Source organism: Rhinatrema bivittatum, chromosome 2 (genome assembly GCF_901001135.1).
Source record: "Rhinatrema bivittatum chromosome 2, aRhiBiv1.1, whole genome shotgun sequence".
NCBI classification, from domain to species: Eukaryota; Metazoa; Chordata; class Amphibia; order Gymnophiona; family Rhinatrematidae; genus Rhinatrema; species Rhinatrema bivittatum.
The window spans coordinates 581,269,610-581,288,335 of NC_042616.1; the positions used below are offsets into that span (position 1 = coordinate 581,269,610).

General features: G+C 41.0%; 1 protein-coding gene across 9 annotated transcripts in view; it reads right to left on the reverse strand.

Annotated features, from left to right (window-relative positions):
* Positions 1–18,726, reverse strand: part of PTPRM (protein tyrosine phosphatase receptor type M) — a 1,907,823-nt gene that overhangs the window by 1,756,068 nt on the left and 133,029 nt on the right. Inside the window, exon 2 of one of the 9 annotated variants that reach the window (XM_029591020.1) lies at positions 18,612–18,690. The exons of the other annotated variants lie outside the window; for them this stretch is intronic. Within the exon in view, the coding sequence (XP_029446880.1) occupies positions 18,612–18,621 (10 nt within the window). The 5' untranslated portion in view covers positions 18,622–18,690. The remainder of the gene's footprint in view (positions 1–18,611; positions 18,691–18,726) is intronic. 9 annotated transcript variants of the gene reach the window in all.

Genomic DNA, 18,726 nt, shown 5'->3' on the forward strand with positions numbered 1-18,726 from the left:
AAGAAAATAATATGGGTTGTTTTTTTTGTTTGTTTGTTTGTTTTTAATAAGTTTATGCCAGCAAATGTTTTCAACATAGAATTTAATGTTAAACTTGCTGCTGAAAACTGGTGAAAAACAGCAAAATTCTCCTTTCTACTGGATTTGCATACTGCCTCCTCCAATAACAAAAAAAATGAAAAATAAAAATTTAAAAACAAAACAAAGAGATGCTTCAGGCCTGGCCTTTCCCAGCCTGGGTGGAATTTCTCCGGAAAAATGCCAGGGCCAGGATCCCCCCAGCCCTCACTTACCCGGAGCAGCTATGCAAATAAGGCATTTTGCCAAATACTTCTGAAATGAACGTTTTTTTCTTCATGTTGTACATCCTCTGTGCCAAGCAGTATGGCTTCTGAAGGAATGCAACAGAAATATCACGTGGCCTGCATATCACGCTAACTCTCACCCCAACTACAATCAGACTGATATACCTCAATGTCTGGTCTCATGAATCTAAATTTGAAGTTCTCTACCACAGCACATTTAAAATAATTTTACACACATTATCTCATTTTACAGCAATCTCAACCAGTAAGTAAGTGCATACTTTAGTAAATTCAAAGAGCTAAAATTGCTGAAAAGTATTAACTTTGTGAACTTCCTTGGACTTTAGAGCATCAGAAGCTGGAAATACATTACAATTTATTTTTGGAATTGGACTGAAATGGTGTTCTGCACCTGTGATGTTCAGTCAGGACTTTGTTCTTTTCTAATTAATGCCCTTGCACCACTTAGCTGTACACATCAGCTGACAAGATACAAAATTAGTTTTAAAAAAAAGTTAAGCTACAGGATGGAAAAAAAAAAAAACCCAGACAAATTGAGGGCACCTCCATTTAGAATAACCACCATACTCCTCTACAGAATGGCAAGACCAGGGCCAGAGTCTTGCATTTGTATTCTGTATTCAAGTCTAGTGAGTCCTCTGTAATCTACACCAAACAATGCTGCAGTGAAGAGAAAATGAGGACAGGAAAACCATTTTAAGACCCTCCTCTGGGAATCTGGTTTAGCAGCTTTTCTCCTGCTACATAAACACACACACCAGACACTGCCACCAGAATCTGAACTGAAGGTTTAAACTTGGGGCCTGATATAGTGTACTAAAGGTTTTGTTCTATTTTATGTCTATGGGAAGAATCCTTAAAACACAGGACCCAAGGGTAGCAGACGTTGCTGCGGTTACTCCGAGCAGCCCAATTACTTCTTTTCTTTAAAAATATATTTCATAGAGTCATTTGAAACTTGAGCCTTGTTTGACATTAATAATCCAGATTATTTGGTCTATAATGTAACAATGGCAGCCCATACAGCACTTGCTTGATTAAACATATTGATGGTCATCTGAAAGCAGACACTGTTCTTTCCTCGTCAAATCCCAGGTAATTGTAAAGTAAGCATCAATGGGATAAATCCACTGTTTACATCCAGCATCACCTAACTGGGAAAGGAGACCTTTTTACCATTGGTGCTGTACTTTGTTAGGTGAAAACCAACTTTCTGTGACTCAGGGATGCATAAATCAAAACCTAACGGGTCTACATTCCTCTTCTATACTCATCTATAGAAATAAAGCTCTGGAATTTGCTGCCAGAGGATGTGGTTAGTGCAGTTAGTATAGCTGGGTTCAAAAAAGGTTTGGATAAGTTCTTGGAGAAGTCCATTAACGGCTATTAATCAAGTTGATTTAGGGAATGGCCACTGCTATTAATTGCATCAGTAGCATGGGATCTTCTTAGTGTTTGGGTAATTGCCAGGTTCTTGTAGCCTGGTTTGGCCTCTGTTGGAAACAGGATGCTGGGCTTGATGGACCCTTGGTCTGACCCAGCATGGCAATTTCTTATGTTCTTATGAAATGAAGATTTCCTCCCTTAGATTTGGCCTTCCTTCTTTTTCTTTTCAGCCCCAACAATTTGTTTCTTGTTCAAAAATGCCATGACTGAACCGAAAAGAAAACAGAAACACGGAACCTGACAGCAGTTAAGGATCCGAAGGCCCATCTAAGTCTATCCAAACTATTTTCCTGTTACAGTGCCATCAGGATGAGTCAGCAAAACTGACTAGTGCATCTGTTGGGTTCCTAGGGACTCCAGAAGCAAGGGTGGGATCAGTGCCCCTCCTGGCTATGGCCAGCTAATAGTTGTCATTAACCAAGGCAGTATAAAAGAATCATCTTACAGGCTGCTTGTGAGAGATGGGACTGCCTGCTGCGGAAGCTACACTGACTAACAGGCCGAGCTAATAAAGCAGCGGAGAAAATGGGCGCTCAGTGCTGAGCGCCTGCTTTCCTAATGCGCGCCAAGCCACCTTTCCTGGGCGCGCGATCAAATATTTAAATGAGGGGTCGTGCTGCCAAGGAGGCGCTAGGGACAAATATGCACCCCTAGAGCCTCCTTGGCGGCGGACGCCCAGGAGACGATGCTCAATTTTATGAGCGTCCATTTTCCTAACCTGACCACAGGCACATTTAAAAATATATATATTTTTTTTTTTTACATTCTGTCCTTTTTGATCCTCCGACTTAATATCGCTACAATATTAAGTTGAAGGAAGTACAGAAAAGCATCAATTTCTGAGGTTTAAAAATGTGTGGATTGGGTGCACATTTTTTTTTTTGATTGAGGGAGAATAGCTAATAGCATCATCAACATGCATTTGTATGTGATGAGCGTTGTTAGTTTCACGGGGGGTTGGACCTGTGTTTTGGACACACTAATCCTCTTATTATTTTACCTTGGATTCTATTTATGTATTTTATTGTATTTTTCTGTTTACTCTTGTAAACCGTTATGATGGCTTCACCGAATGATGGTATATAAAACCAGCAAATAAATAAATGAATACAAATTATGGAATAAGGGGTTGTGGACATGCGTCCAACAGCGGGTTAAACAATGCACTCGGCTGAGCGCCCTGTATTGGATCGGCCTAGTTGAAAATTTAAAAAGACAGGACTGAGAGCAGAGCCAGAGAAGCTGGAAAGAACCCTGAAAGACCTGGGAAGACCCATGCACCACAAGGGATCAGGGCCCTACCTGAAGGAAGAGTTGCCTGCCCTGGTAAATGTGGATATTTTGGTGATGTTACTTTTATTTTTGTTGAATTTGTTAAAATACAAATGCAAGAACTGCAGCCTTAAACTACACATGATGAAAAATTGTTACTCCTGGCCTAGTGAGATATATCAAACAACCCCCCAAAAAATACAAATCTGCAGACCTTTCTGACACATGCTTGCAACTGGACAGCATACAAGCCAACAAAACAATAAGAGAGTTGCACAAGTCCTCGATTCAGTGTCAGTCATGTGCACATAACTAAGCAATTGGACAACACTATAGTATGAAAATGCTTTTTGGGGCTTCTGATCATATCTTATCATTACTGTGTAAGCTATGTGTACGAGAAACCGGATGCAAACAGATGGTGATGAGCAAGAGGTGAAAAAGGGAAACGGAAAATATCAAAAGTGAAAGGAAACTGCTGAATGGCACCAAGTGCCTGGATCAGACGTTTGCCTACCCATGTGCCACTTGTCTCTCTCGATCTATCATCAGAAAGGACAAGTAACCTCAGGAGGGATGAATGCCCCCGGTCAAAGGGATGTTTTGGGCTACAACTCCCACTGCCTCAGGCGAGAGCATGCTTGCCCTGAACTGTCAGTTTTATGGACTTCGCTGCAATCTGCCGCCTGTCAACACATGATTCTGAATTTGCAATCTGGTGAGACTTGAAACCTTTGAAATGCCAACTATGACATTTTACAAATGTTAAACAATGGGACAAATCATTATAAATTAAAAGGCAGGGCCAAGAAGTTAAAATAAAATTGGGTGACAGAAAGCACATGAATTATCCACAGGATATCTAATGTTTAACTCATTCCCAACCATCATTATGATTCAAAACATTTGCACAGCTGGCAATATACAAACTAAGAAAGTTGAGGGCTGTAGAAAGTTTTTTTTTTTGTTTTTTTTTAATATTGAGATACAATGTCTACTCAGCAAAGAAAACCCAATCAGCAATTTCATTAAAATTCATCTTTTTGTAGAGTACTGTCTTCTCTGCTACATCTTCTGCCATATCTAGAAAGTAAATATTTTCTGAAAGACTTAACAGAATTTGACTGTATAAAACCAGTAGCAACTCACTCCTGGCTGCATAGTTTTGGTCAAGTACCCCTTGTTCTAATTATTCTACCTCAAACAACAGCAGCAACAAGATATTATAATTACACATCCTTCTCCTGTGGAAAAGTAATCTCAATTTACTGAGAAACAGCTATTTTACATAATGATTTCAATATGAAATTAGTATATTGATCTACCATCCATCACAAGTGCAAAGAGATTTTAAATTTGAAAGCTTTACAGATCTCTCATCACTCTCATACATTTTATAATATTCTCAATCTGTGCTATTACTTTGGGTATAGACTTTTTACTCCCAAGGCTGAAGTAATCATGTTACATCCAGCTCCTTAAGTGACAGCACATCTCTCTGCATGATACAGCGTGTGATTCACCACATCCTATAGGCTCACGATAACACAATATTACTTCATAATAGACTGACAGCCACAGCACACATCAACAAATGCTAAATCCTTTTCTGATCTCCATTAAATCGAGAAATCTAAAGAAGATATTGGTCTTCTTATCAGGCGCAAACATCCATTTCATATGACATAATCCATAAACGTAGAATTTTGATCATCAATTAAAAATTTAAAAAAATGTGGTCCTTTTTGTGCATTAGGTTATCATTATGCAAATACTAAACAGGCTCCTGTTCCTGTGGAGCAAAGCTTTCAAAGGATTTTGCCACAGATAGAGAATGAGAGATGCTCGGTTTGAAACGTGGCCAGCAAATATTTACAGCACTTTTCATCTGTTACTCTGAAACTGAGAAAAATGATGACATATTAAAAGACATTTTAATTATAGTAGTTGCAACATTCCTTTTATCTGTAAAAATATTTCCCAGTGTTAAAAGAAAATAAATAAAAACACAGAAACCTAAGGAAATTATTTCTAGCTTAAACGTTATATTTATGCCTTTGTTTAATTTATTCAGATATACTGTCCTTTACCTCTGGCTACCTTAGCCACACCAAGTTCTACCTCCTTGTTATATGTAACTTTCGCTTCTTGTTAAATGGTTGATCAATGTTATCCCCCTTGTTATATGTAAACCGATTTGATGTGAATTTTTCATGAAGGTCGGTATAGAAAAGTGTTAAATAAATAAAATAAAAATAAAATAAAATTTCTAGTGAATGTCATAAAGGAGAGATGTTTCACTTTCTCTATGGAAGTATTAATCTGGGTGAAAATGCATAGTTATAAAAGAAAGAAAACCACTTGAATTACAAATGATTACAGCATTCATTTTTTATTTAGGAGGAGACAGCTAAAAAAAAAAAACCCAGTTAATTTGATTTTAAAATGTAGTTGGTCCTGATCTGTTAGAAGGGTTAACCAAGAACCAATGTAGAGTAAAAGTGCATTGGCCAGCCTTCACCTAGTGGTTGACTGGAATGGGAGGCTGCAGCTCTGCCCTCCAGCCACTGGGTGGTACTGATAAATGGAAATTAAGCAAGCCAGAAATGGTCTGAAAAGCCTGAGAAAAAAGACTTACCACCCTGTCCCTAAAGTTTCGGATTGATTTTCAGAGATTACAAAAAGAATTGCTTGAGGTCCATTTTCAAAAGGCTGCTGAGTGGCAAAGTTACTCAGATATCTTTATGTGGGTAATTTTACCCAGATATTCAACGGCGCTTAAATGTGCCTCTGAATATACTATGATAAAGTTACGTAGATAAAGTTATCTGGATAACTTTGCCATTCCCTGAGCTTTTGAATATGGAAAATAAAAAGCAGCAGGCTGAACAGCACTTAGATTCTCCTCCCTCTCTCCCAGATAAAGAAAAGTAGCAGGCCAGTGGCACACCAACCCCAGCCCCTACTTACAAAAAAGTGGGTGAGCCAAATTCCCCCCCACCCCCCAAAAAAAAGTCTCTCTGAAGCTCAGCAGGAGGAGTAGAGGCTCTTACCTCCTCCTGCTAGGCAGAATGTTAACTGCCAGCCCAGCTGAAAAGTCCTGGCAGCTGTCAGCAATAGAGATGTGCGTTCGTTTTAGATGAATTAGATAATTTCAATGAAATTGTCGAATTCGTCCTGTTTTGGGAGCGCCCCGAAACCAACAATTCGCCGAAATTCAGGAAAATTTTGAATTTCATGTTAGTGCACGCTAACTGAAAATGTTAGCGTGCACTAACATGAAATTAGTGAAAAACAAAAAAAAAACCCCACCAAAATGTGGAAAAAACAAAGTTAACCGCAGGAAAAACGAAGTAGGAACCGAAACGATATATAAAAAAATACACATCTCTAGTCAGCAATACGGCACTTAATATTCAGCTTAGTACGAGGGGATAGGAGAATCTTTCCCCCTGCTACTGGGCTTCATGAACACCGTTGTGGGTTTGGAGGGGAGATCTCCCCCATCACTTTTCTCGTTTGGTAGGGGATGGCGGGGGGGGGGGGCGGTGTATGTGTCAGGAATTGGAGCACCACAAGCCTGCTACCTTTTTTTTTTCTCTTGTGAGTAGGAGGGAGAGGGATCAGGGGGCCACTGGCCTGTAAACATTTTTTTAAATTTTTTGCTGTCTGGGTAATTTTAGGAAAGATATCTGACCCACCAGAGTTACCCAGATAATTTTGTCCAGCTAGCACTAAATATCACTGCTAACAGGGCCAAGTGAAACCATGCCCTATAAATGCCCTCATCGCCACCTCTTTTGCCCAGGCAAATTTAAGCTGGAAAATGGAGTTGGGGGAGGGGGAGGGGGGGAAGCAGGGAAATGTTCAAAAATCAAAGTTTTTGATGTGAGAATTGTAAACTGGACTTGCATATAACTTTTTAACTATTATATTTATACCTAGAAAATAAATCCTAAAAGCTGGCTATTTGTTCTCAGTTCTATCTTTTATATGAAAAAATGATCAAATCAGTCCTGCCCACCCCTCCTTCCCCCCTTGGTTAGGGTATTCAGCATCTCCCTAATGAATACTCATGAGATATCTCTGCATGCACTGCCTCTCATTTTCATTAGGTATATCCTGAAAACAAGGAGGGATAGAGGAGGCAAGGGCCAGTCTGGGCACTATTAGCCTTAGATATCCATATAGAATGAGCATTGAGAAAACAAGAATGCTCAGAAAAGGAGATGAAACTTATTTGGTTCAAATCGCTAGTACTCAGTATTATGATGTCACAGCAAGATGTACAAACACTTATTCTGCTTTCCTTGGATGGCCTGCGGACCTAAATTGTTGTATTAACTGATGTTTTCAGCCCATTTTTTCAAGACTTCGCAACTGTGCAACCCTCCTGGACATCAACTAGTACATAAATTTGAAACAGGAATCTTTGTACACCTCTGCGTAGCTACTTGCTCATTAGAAAGCTACACCAAAAAGTGTTTGTTTTCTTGGTTTAGATAAACAAAAATCAGACTTTCTAGTTGGAGCATGTAGCTTTGGGATACCTCTGTCATTTCCTATGGCTGTAATTTGCAGTCTAACCACTGGCGTCAGGAAACAAGCTATTTCGTAATCTGCCAGGCAAAATGTGCAAGCTAGTCCCCTTTTTTGTTTATTATTTAAATCATCAACAAAAAGTATTACATAGCTGTTCTACTATCCAGTGAGGTATACTGGAGTAACTTTCGCAGACAAATGTGAGCGGGAGGTTGCTAGTTAATACATCCTACAAGTTTTTTTCTTCATAACAGTACTTGTTAATATTCTTCTATAACTATAGACAGCGACAGTGAATTTGCACAGCCTCAGCGGCCCACAGCACATTCAGTTCTGACAGCCACATCAGTGCTTTAAAACCACTTTTTCATATCTATTGTGTGCACAAACAGCACTACTAAATATTACCTTGCACCATGTTTTTTTTTATTTTTATGTTTCAGGCTTTATTTATTTATTTACATATTTTGACTTGTTTTATGTCTACATCTCTGATAGGACCCCAAGCCAATAACTTTCATTTCTGCACTCTTCCCATGGCTTACAGGTGACGTTTCAAAGGAGTTATACATATGTAAATAACATAGTACTGTAGCAATTTTCAAAAGCTATTTACTCACATAAGTGCACTTAATGTGGTTAAATCCTATGGACAATTCAATGCCATGTATTATAGCAATTTTCAAAAGCCTACAAACGAGTTAAGTGAATTTACACGTGTAAAACCCAGTTTTAGGTGTGTAAATGCTTTTGAAAATCAGGCCCTATGGGAGCTGGGTTATATTACCCTGGAAAGGGGTGCATAAAAAAAAAATTAAAACTGCTCTTTTACAGGCTGCTCTCCTTCTCATCTCTGCCAGCTTGAAAGGAAAGTGTAACAAACTGTAGTGTTTCTCCTATTAAGCATCTCTTTACTGCTATAGCATTTCCATAACCTTTCCTTTGGTAGGGGGTCCCTAACTGCAGCAACCTAAAAGGTTTCCCAGAGGAAGTCGTACATTACAGTGTCCTTTACAGATGATAACCGAACGTGAAAGTAATCAATAATGTTAAAGGGAACCCCACACTATCTAGCAAAATGAGGCTCACAAATTCTAATCATAGGTCTCAAGTGAATGTCCCAAGAAATGTTGTGAAAACATGCATGTTTGTTTTAACATCTACATCCAAAGATTCAAGGTAACTGGAACCACATAAACCAATCAAAAATTATCGCTATATCTGTAGGACCTCTGAACTACATGAGTTTGTTAAGCGTACAGACTCATTTTTGTAGTGTACAGGTCCAAATAGCTTTTATTAATCAAGAGGTCAATTTTTAAAATTTTTAAATTTTTTAGTTTTTGTTTTTCATAAAATATTTTCTAGACCCAAAAACGTCATTGGTCACTACCTATCCCAAACACCTAGATTGCATGTGTGTCAACTTTCAAAATGTAAGTCGTTTTGAAGCACTTAAGATGTATATATTAGTTTTAAATATCCCAAAGGTATACTCATCTACTCAAAGTCCCATGGATATCTCCAAGGGTATACTTGCAAACGTCCTGACACGATCGTGTTTCGGACCGTCCTGGTCCTGCTTCAGGGGCAACGGCTCTGCCAGCAAAATTTCAGACCGTCCTGGTCCTGCTTCAGAAACAACGGCTCTTCCGGCAAGAATTTTGGGTCCCGACTGCACATAACAATTTAAGACGAAAGGGAACCTTAAGGAAGACATCTTTAGAGACCCAAAATTCTTGCCGGAAGAGCCTGGACCCAGGCTTGACACCATGAACCTGCCCGGACGCCAGGTCCCCATGCCGGGGCCTAGACCCACGGTCAGGCCCAGGCCTTGGAGCCTCTTCTTCATCAGTCTTTTTTCTTCGGCATTTGCAAGCTAAATGACACTGTGCTCTGGGATCGCACTGGGGTTAATCAACTCCGACACATTTACCCCACCGGACAGCACCATTTTGATGTACAGCATTGCCGATACATTGCCGTACATCAAAATGGCGCTGTCCACTAGGGTGAATGCACCGGAGTTAATTAACTCTGGTGCGATTCCACCAGATGATGTCATTTGGCTTGCAAGTGCCGAAGCAAAAAAGAGAACGAAGAAGAAGCTCCGAGGCCTGGGCTGACCCTGGGCTGAGGCTCAGGCATTGGGACGCTGCCTCTTGGCCGAGGCCCCGACGTGAGGCCTTGGTCCGGGCCTAGGCACTTGGCATTGCGACCTGGCCTCTGAGTGCACATTCAGACCTAGTCACATGTGCCACAGAAAAGTACCCACCACCTTTGACTGCTCTCAGCACCAAGAGACTCCAGCAGTGGCACTTGCACTTGTAGAAACTCCTGTCTGAGATCATGTGTAATCATGCATGCCTCTTCTTCCTAGCTACAGCCTGAGCCCCGGAGTGTGGTCATTAAAGGGCAGCATGTAGGGCATGGATATGTGGGACCTGCTTTGTGCAGCACATACATCGCACACAGCACCTCCTCATCTTCCCCATCTTTGAGTCTTTCCAGCCTCTGCCCTATCCCCAGGCTTAAATGAGATGAGGAGAGTGTGCACTGAGCACTGGATGTGATTCACTTTGACTGCTGAAAACAGCAACAGTGAAGGAACTCTGGCAGTGGTATGCGGAAGCTGAAATAACCGAGCCAGCTGCCCATATTACACCAACTCCACCCTTCTGTGACAGAATGCCCTATAGAAACCCTCAGAACACCTTAATAGACTGGTCCCAGCAGTCTGGGCCCAGTTCACCTTAATGCAGGGCATTCTGGGTCCAGAGTGTCTCCTCTGAGCAGGAATAAAGCATAGGCTCAGAGGAGAGCAAGAGAGGCCCTGGGGAGAAGGAGAAGGCAGCTTCTTATAACTGACGAACAGGCCGATACAGTACAGTGCGCTCCATCGGAGCGCACTGTTAGCCTGCTCTTGGACGCGTGTTTTCCCTTACCCCCTTATTCAGTAAGGGGAGAAAAACGCGCGTCCAACCTGCGGCACCTAATAGCGTCTTCAACATGCAAATGCATGTTGATGGCCCTATTAGGTATGCGCGCAGGATACAGAAAGTAAAATGTGCAGCCAAGCTGCACATTTAACTTTCAGAAATTAGCGCCGACCTTTGGGTTGGCGCTAATTTCTTCCAGCGCCAGGAAAGTGCACAGAAAAGCAGTAAAAACTGCTTTTCTGTGCACCCTCCAACTTAATATCATAGCGATATTAAGTTGGAGGTCCCGAAAAGTAAAAAAAATAAATAAATAAATTTGAATTTGGCCCGCGGCTGTCGGGCCGAAAACCGGACGCTCAATTTTGCCGGCGTCCGGTTTCCGAGCCCATGGCTGTCAGCGGGCTCGAGATCAGACGCTGGCAAAATTGAGCATCAGCTGTCAAACCCGCTGACAGCCGCCGCTCCTGTCAAAAAGGAGACGCTAGGGACGCGCTAGTGTCCCTAGCGGATCTACCACAACACCTAATTTAAACAGAGAATCGCGCGCACCGGCAAAGGGCCGGTGCGTGCACCGGGAGAGCGGGAGTTCGTCCGCTCTCCCGCGGACTTTACTGTATCAGCCCGTTACTGATGTTGTTTTGCTGCAGTACTGCAAGGTAAGCAATTTCAATTTTGTTTGTTATGAGAAGAATGAAGTTGTACAAGAGAAAAAAACTGGAGTCCTGACTATATTCTGTCCTCCAGCCAGCCATAGACCGCTTGTGCTCTGTGACACCATCTCCTATATATAGTAGGAGCTGGTCCATTGTGATGGATTTGTGTGTGTTTTTGTGTTTTCACCCCCTCTCCCTTTGTTTTAAAAATTGGAAGAGAGACTGGTAGGGCTTCTCAGCGCTTTCCTAATTCTTATTTTGGCCATATGTGTCCTCTCCTGCCTGCTCTGTGGATGATGGTGTGCCACACAACATTTTTGTTAATGTAGGTATGCCTTAGCTGTGAAATGCTTTGGCAACACTGCTCTAGCTTTTGTTTTTCTCCTGTGTATGCCTTGCCTTTGTCTCCCAGACACCCATAATCCAACTTGTACTTTCTAAATGTGTATTACAGTTGGGTTTGTAAAATATGAAGTTTATTTATATACCTCTAAACATCTAATGATATGCATTAGTGAATGCAACAGTGTTAACTCTGAGAAGCCTTATGAGCAATCCATCGCTGACTTTAAACCTAAGATTATTAATTAGGTCTGTGATGACCTCAGACCCGAGCAGATGCTATTCTCTGAGAACCTCAGTTTAAAAGCTCTTGTTGAGCCTTGTCCCTTTTCTTCTTATGTTTCTTGACATGGCATCATTTTCCCCTTTAAGAGACAATGTATATTATTTACTAAGCATTTTTTCCACAGGCATAAAAAGGGGCAATTTTGAAACTGTCCACATTGGGAGAAAGAATAAGCATACTTTTTATCCACAGGCTTTGCACCAGTTAGCAAAGCAAAAGTATGCCTATACGTTCACATTGAAATATGCCATAAGTACAAAGCACATGCCGGTCACTTACACCTGCTTTTTCCATGGGCAGATTTGTTAGAAAAGCAGGTGTTAAAATTTGAAAAAGCAATCTAAGCTCATTATTTTCCTCCCCAAACCTAGAGATGCCCTTGGGAGTGCCTTGTCTCAACTGGACTTAAAGTTTGCACATTGTGGAGCACACAAACTTTCAGTCACATTCAGGGAGGACTATTTTTACCCACGTAAATCACTTTGGAAATGGTCCTACAAATCCTTAACAGGACTGGCTTCTTAGATAACCAGAATACATTTACAGCTAAAATACATTAAAATCCTAAAAGTAATAATGGCTAAAAAAAGGTTGCACTGTACGTGTTTAGGGTATTTAGTATAGCTGGGTTTAAAAAGTATTTGGACAAGTTCTGGAGGAGAATTCCATAAATAGCTATTAATCAAGTTGACTTAGGGAATAGCCATTGCTATTACTGGCATTAGTAGCATGGGATCTATTTAATGTTTGGGTACTTGCCAGGTGATTGTATCCTGGATTGGCAGCTGTTGGAAATAGGATGCTGGGCTTGATGGCCCCTTAGTCTGAAGCAGTATTGCAATTTCTTATGTTTGTATGTTCTTTAAATACACAAGCTAAAACGTTTGTATGCATGCTGGTAGAAATTATTTTTACTTTATTTTATTTACAACAATTTATTACCCACCCATTCCCAGACATGTGTACTGAGCAGTTTATAAGATTACATACACAGAATTGAAAACAGAACACATAGTAATGTATAAATCAAAAAACAATTAATTAAAACAAACAGAACAACCTCAGGTAGATTCAAACGCTTTATGATGTAGGTAGGCCTTAACTTGCTTCCTAAAGGTACCATATTCTTGCAGCTGGCGAATCTCCCCTGGAAGACCCAATTCCTAGTTGCTTGCAGCCTAGCAGTTTTAGCCCCCACAACCGCATGCAAAGAGGCCCCCGATGATCTCAGTGCCCAAACTGGGGATGGCTCTAAATTCTAAAGTTAAAAACCTTAAACGTAATTCCTTGGAAAACTGGAAGCCAATGTAGAGCCTTCAGCACTGGGGTGATATGATCTCTCAAAGGGGTCCTGGTTAGCAAACAGGAAGCTGCATTTAAGACTAACTGCAATGCCCTAAGATGACAGTTTAGTAACCCCAAATATAGGGTATTACAGTAATCGAGTGGAGAAAGCAAAAGCCTGAATAGCAACCTTGAAGTCATCTTTATCTATAATGTACTTCAGGCATCGCAACTTACAAAGTTTAAAAAACCCAGCTCATACAACTACGGATAATTGCATGTGAAAAGAAAAGTTAGAGTCCAGGCACACTCCTAAACTCCTTACTGAAGCCAATATAGGGATAGCCAAACTGTCAATCGGTAAATGAATAGTAAAATTAACTGAAGAATCCCTGGAGATTCACAGGATCTCAGTTTTGGACACATTTAGTAAAAGGCTTCTCATACTCATACAAATATTTACCCTCTTTAAGACATTCTGAACAGTAGCAAAGGTATCCTCCCGAGCCCCTCTCACCGGAAACACTATCTAAATGTCACCTGCAAAAATTACAAAGAAAACACCTAACTCTTGAAGCAAACTACAGAGTGAGGGCAGATATAGGTTAAAAAGCACTGGGGATAGGGAGGAACCCTGGAGTGGCCAGTGTAAATATAAGGTGCAAGCAGAGGAGTACCGGGGGTTTCCAACAGCCCAGAGGTGAACAGAAGTGCAAGCAAGTGGATTACAAGTTCTTACTAATCAAGAAGAGTTTGGAATTTGGATGCAGAGACTGTCCTGGTTGGGGGTGGGCTAGACCTAAGGGGAAGGTCACAGCTGGTTATTTCAATGCAGTGCTGAAGACTAGCACTAAACTCCAACAAACCAGATGGAGTGCATTGTCTCAACAGCTGTTTCTCTGTGCAAAATACTGAATACCGAAAAGGGAAGAGGTTTTATGTGTGACCTTATGCACAGAAACTGTGTTGGGGAGCTAGCTGGACCTTGGGGGGTTGCAGCTGGTAATTCCATCACAGGGTTGTGAACTGACACTAAACCCACAGTACCTGGGGTGAATAGGCTCTGATGCCACTCCTGAAGTATATGTCTGGACATGAATTGATTCTAAAGAAGGGTAATGTGGCGCCTTCTATAACAGAGGTCAACATACCACTAGGGACCCTCACTGGTCCCAAAAGTAAAGAAAAGAGAGTGCAGACAGAGAGAGAGACTGCCCTGAAGTGCAGTGAAAAAAAGAGAGTGCTGAGAGGAACAGCTCTGAAGTGCAGCAGAGCTAAATTTATTTATTCATTTATTTGATTTATATTCCGCTTTTCGGCACTTCCAAGCAGATTGCATTCAGGTACTGTAGGTATTTCCCTATCCCCTAACTTTGTACCTAAAGGAGGAGAAAGGGGGGTCATTTATGCCTAGAGACTTAAACAGCTGGAATAGACAAAGTGAAGAATTGGGAGTTTTGTGATCTGACCAAGATGACAATAAAATTCAAATCAGAGTTTGAACTGTGCATTGAACTTGAAAATACTTCTTTTTCTATATCTTTGGATTATAATAAACATGTATTTTGTGGGAGCACAAGTAAAGTGTAGTCATTGGATTTTATGTATGGTGTTAGAAGTGTTCTCAACCAGTTTGGCCTTACGGGTTATCCTGTCCCTGGCCGATACCCAGAGACTGAGTCTACCCCATCCTGGGGCTGCCAGACAATTGCTCCCCAGAGCTCAGAAGTGGCCCCTCGGCACAGGGGTTATACATATGAAACAGTATACCATTAGTGATCTAAAAGGAAAAGAATTATGTAAAATTTCACAAGCATTTAAAAGCCTGGTTCTTTTCACAAGCTTATGAGTTGTAACCAATTTAGGTTATATAGTTTTGTTTTTGATATTTTTGAAATCTGTTGTAATAGTTTGAACATTGTATATTTCAATTGTGTTTGATTTTAATATAATGTATTTTAGTACTGGATTCTACTGTAAACCGCTTTGCTGACGCTGCATCAAAGGGCAGTCAATCAAATAGTAATAAGTGTCATGATGCAGTTGAAGACTTTTTAAGATGTTAAAGGTGTTGTGTTGTTGGCCTGCTGATGTCTGCAGTTTCTTGCCCTTTTTTTCAGGAGCTTCCCTGTTTCCCATGTAGGACTAGGAGTGGACAGAGCACCTTTAAACCCTAATCCTACTTTTCTGATGCTACCTTGCCCTGGTTAATATGAGCTGTCAGGTCACCCTAACACTGAAAAAGTGGAATGGCACCTCCTCCAATTCATAGGTGGATTTAAACATTTGATCATGTCATTTTACCCCTTCAACCCCTGGACAACTCTTAAATACAGTGATTATAGAGATGGGTTTGCATAAATCTTAGCCTGTAAAGATTGCAGCATATGATGCTTTCAACCATAAAATTCCCAAGGTTGGACAGGTGTCCTGTTAATACTGGAAGTCCAGTTATTTATTTTTAATTGTCCTCTGTCCCTATAGTGGGTTAAATAAACCCCACACATGAATGAAGGGCTATAAGGAGGAAACTGCAAGCAGAAATCATATTCTTACTCCTAGGAGACATCCCTTCTCTCCCTGCCTCTAATTAAAGCAGAGGAGAAAGGATGGTATCTCCCCAAACAGAGATCAGCAGCTAGAGAAAGAGAGAGGAAAGAACCTGGAACTTCTATTACTACTTATCATTTCTATAGCATTGGTACATGTATGAATCTCTATGTTCCTGTCTGAATAAACTGCTTTAAGAAAAAAAAAAAACATTGCAGGGAACCAAATTAAGTGTGTGTTTGCTTCATGGGGAGAACTTGTTGAAAGTTAGAACTGTTCTTCTGAGCCAGGTTCTGGAGGTGTGCAACAAGTGAATTCAGCCAGACTGCAATTAAATTACAGATGACTTATACCTCAGGCCTGCCTAAACACTGTTTGCTAGTGGCAGCAGCCTACAAACACTGATTCTGATGCCAGAGGCGAGCCCTTGAGAAAGTTCTAAGCTTGAGAAGGCTACTCCAGTTCTAAGAGGCATTGTTTTGGGCTGAAGCCTGAGAGAACACAGGACTTAATTTACAAGCTTATGTATCCCCTCTTCTAGTGGTCACACTCAGTACATGGGCTTAGTCTTTGCCATGTCCCACTAAACCCTGGTGTGGATTCTCTCAAAGGGAGGGAGGAGAGGATAGACCTCCATGGCCAAGGCATAATGTAACTGTCTACATCTGCGGGTGTATGCTCAACCTCTTAGGGGCAGATTTTTAATCTCACACACGCAGGGTACATTCGTGCGTGCTACCCGGCGTGCTGCCGCGCGCATGTTAAAAAATCCGGGGTCGGCGCGCACAAGGGGGTGCACACTTGTGCACGCCGAGCCCTAGGGGAGGCCCGATGGCTTTCCTCAGAGGGAACTTTTCTTTCGTTCCCCCCCCCCCCCCCCCCACCTTCCCCTATGTAACCCACCCCCCTGCCCTATCTAAGTCCCCCCCTACCTTTATTGCGGCACACCAACCCCTGGTACAGCCGCTGTGCCGGAGGACTCGGGACCGCCCTGGCCCCACCCTGTACTACCGCCCCACCCCCACCCGCCCCTTTTTCAAAGCCCCGGGTCATACGCACGTCCCAGAGCTTGCGCGCCACCGCCGAGCCTCTGCAAAATAGGCTTGGCGTGCACATGGGTAGGTTTTAAAGGGTTACGCGCGTGTAACCCTTTTAAAATCCGCCTCTTAGTCTTTGTACTGGAGATGGCCAATCAACAGGCTGGACACAGGAGCAACATGTTCCAAAATAAAAAGTTTACAGTTCAACTTGTTCAAGGGAGAAATAAGGTGGAGAGAGGAGTGCCCATTTCTAAAACGCATACCCTGTCTCATTAAAACGTGCAATTCATACTTGGGCTCTAGGACACTCCTCCCCCCTAGCTTCAATTTGTAGGGAAGACACAATAAAGCACCACGAGAAATGTGCCTTTCAACTACCTAAGCAACACCGGCACTATCATATTAACATCATCTCAGTATAAATTCAGCAATGTTACAATCTAGCATGTATGTTTATTATTTAGCAGTGAAATGCCAATTGAAAAACAGGCCCAAATATCACACTGACATATAAATATAGTATTTTTGATAAATTTTGAATTTTTAGAACCCTGGGGGTACACAAAGCATCTCAAATTCTTGAAGGAGCACAGTAATCTTTAGCTCTTGTTGACTGACAAATACAAGAAGGAACCATATGAATTTCTGGTACTGACGTCACCCAAATTTTGTATATTCTAGTTTATGTTTCACCTGGGCTTCTTAACTGCAATTTATCAGTTATTGAATTTTAAATCTTAAATTATTATTGACGCCTTTAATTTACAGGTTGACAAATTACCTCTCTCATCTGCTTGTGAGCTATTTTTTAATAATATGCTGGCCTTGGGTTTGCACCGGCTAGTGCAGAAACCTATCCACTAAAAGTTCTTATGTCAGATCTAATTTTTAATAATACGACAGCTTTTGTTTTTGATGTATGAATTGGTCTCAGTACAAGAGATTCCTTGGTCTAACCACTCTGCTATCATTAAAGATAGCTTCATTGAATATATATATATATATATATATATATATATATATCCTAGACATCACGATTCCACTCAGACTCTCATCATGAAATGTAGTTATGTAAATCCTGATGAGCTGAGAGAATGACTTATACCATTTCTGTTCTGCCTAAATTTTGGCGACAACACTTCTGTAATTAGCTGGCATGAAACCTTCAGTCTATAACTGATGATATTGCGCTTATTAAACATTGCTGACTTCATAGCTCAAAATCCGCTCCATGGTATACATCTGAATTAAGTTCCTTTAAATATTTTTTGAGGCATGCAGAGCAATGCTGGAAGAAACATAAAAATTTTCAGATCTGGTAGAACACAGGAAACTTACTTAAATAGTCTGCTCTTGTCAATAAAAATAAAAAGCTTAATATACACAAATAATTATAATTCATTCTGCAGGTAATAATGCTCACAAATTTTTCTTTATAGTAAAGCAGCTTCCCTAGATGACAATAGGTATCAGTGGCCCTAGTAACATGCCCCCAATCAGCTTGTTCCAGTGTTCCTGTGCCCTGTGTTCCTTCCTGTGTCCTTACTCAAGTAGTACCTTCTCGGACTGATCTCTGGTACTGACCTCGGCCTGTCTGACTACTCTCTTCATCTGATTTATCAATGAAACAACATATCTCTTCTTTGACAAAAAAAATCCTTTTACAAACTGCAGCTCTTAAAACGTCTTCGCCCCCTTCTTTTTCATCATGATTTCCGAACTATTCTACAGTCCTTAATCTTTTCTGGTCTAGACTACTGTAATGCTCTTTATCTAGGATTACCTGACTCTTTAACTTACCCTTTACAACTGGTTCAGAATAGTGCAGCCCGTATTCTATCTGGCGTCTCCCTCAGAAATCACATCACACCTATTCTTCAATCTCTCCATTGGTTACCCATAAAATACAGTATAAAATACAAAGTACTCACTATCATTCATGGCTTAATACATAACTCGTCTTCCACATGGCTCTGCTCTTTACTTCGCATTTATAAACCCACTCGGCACCTAAGATCATTAACACAAAATCTATTAGACATTCCT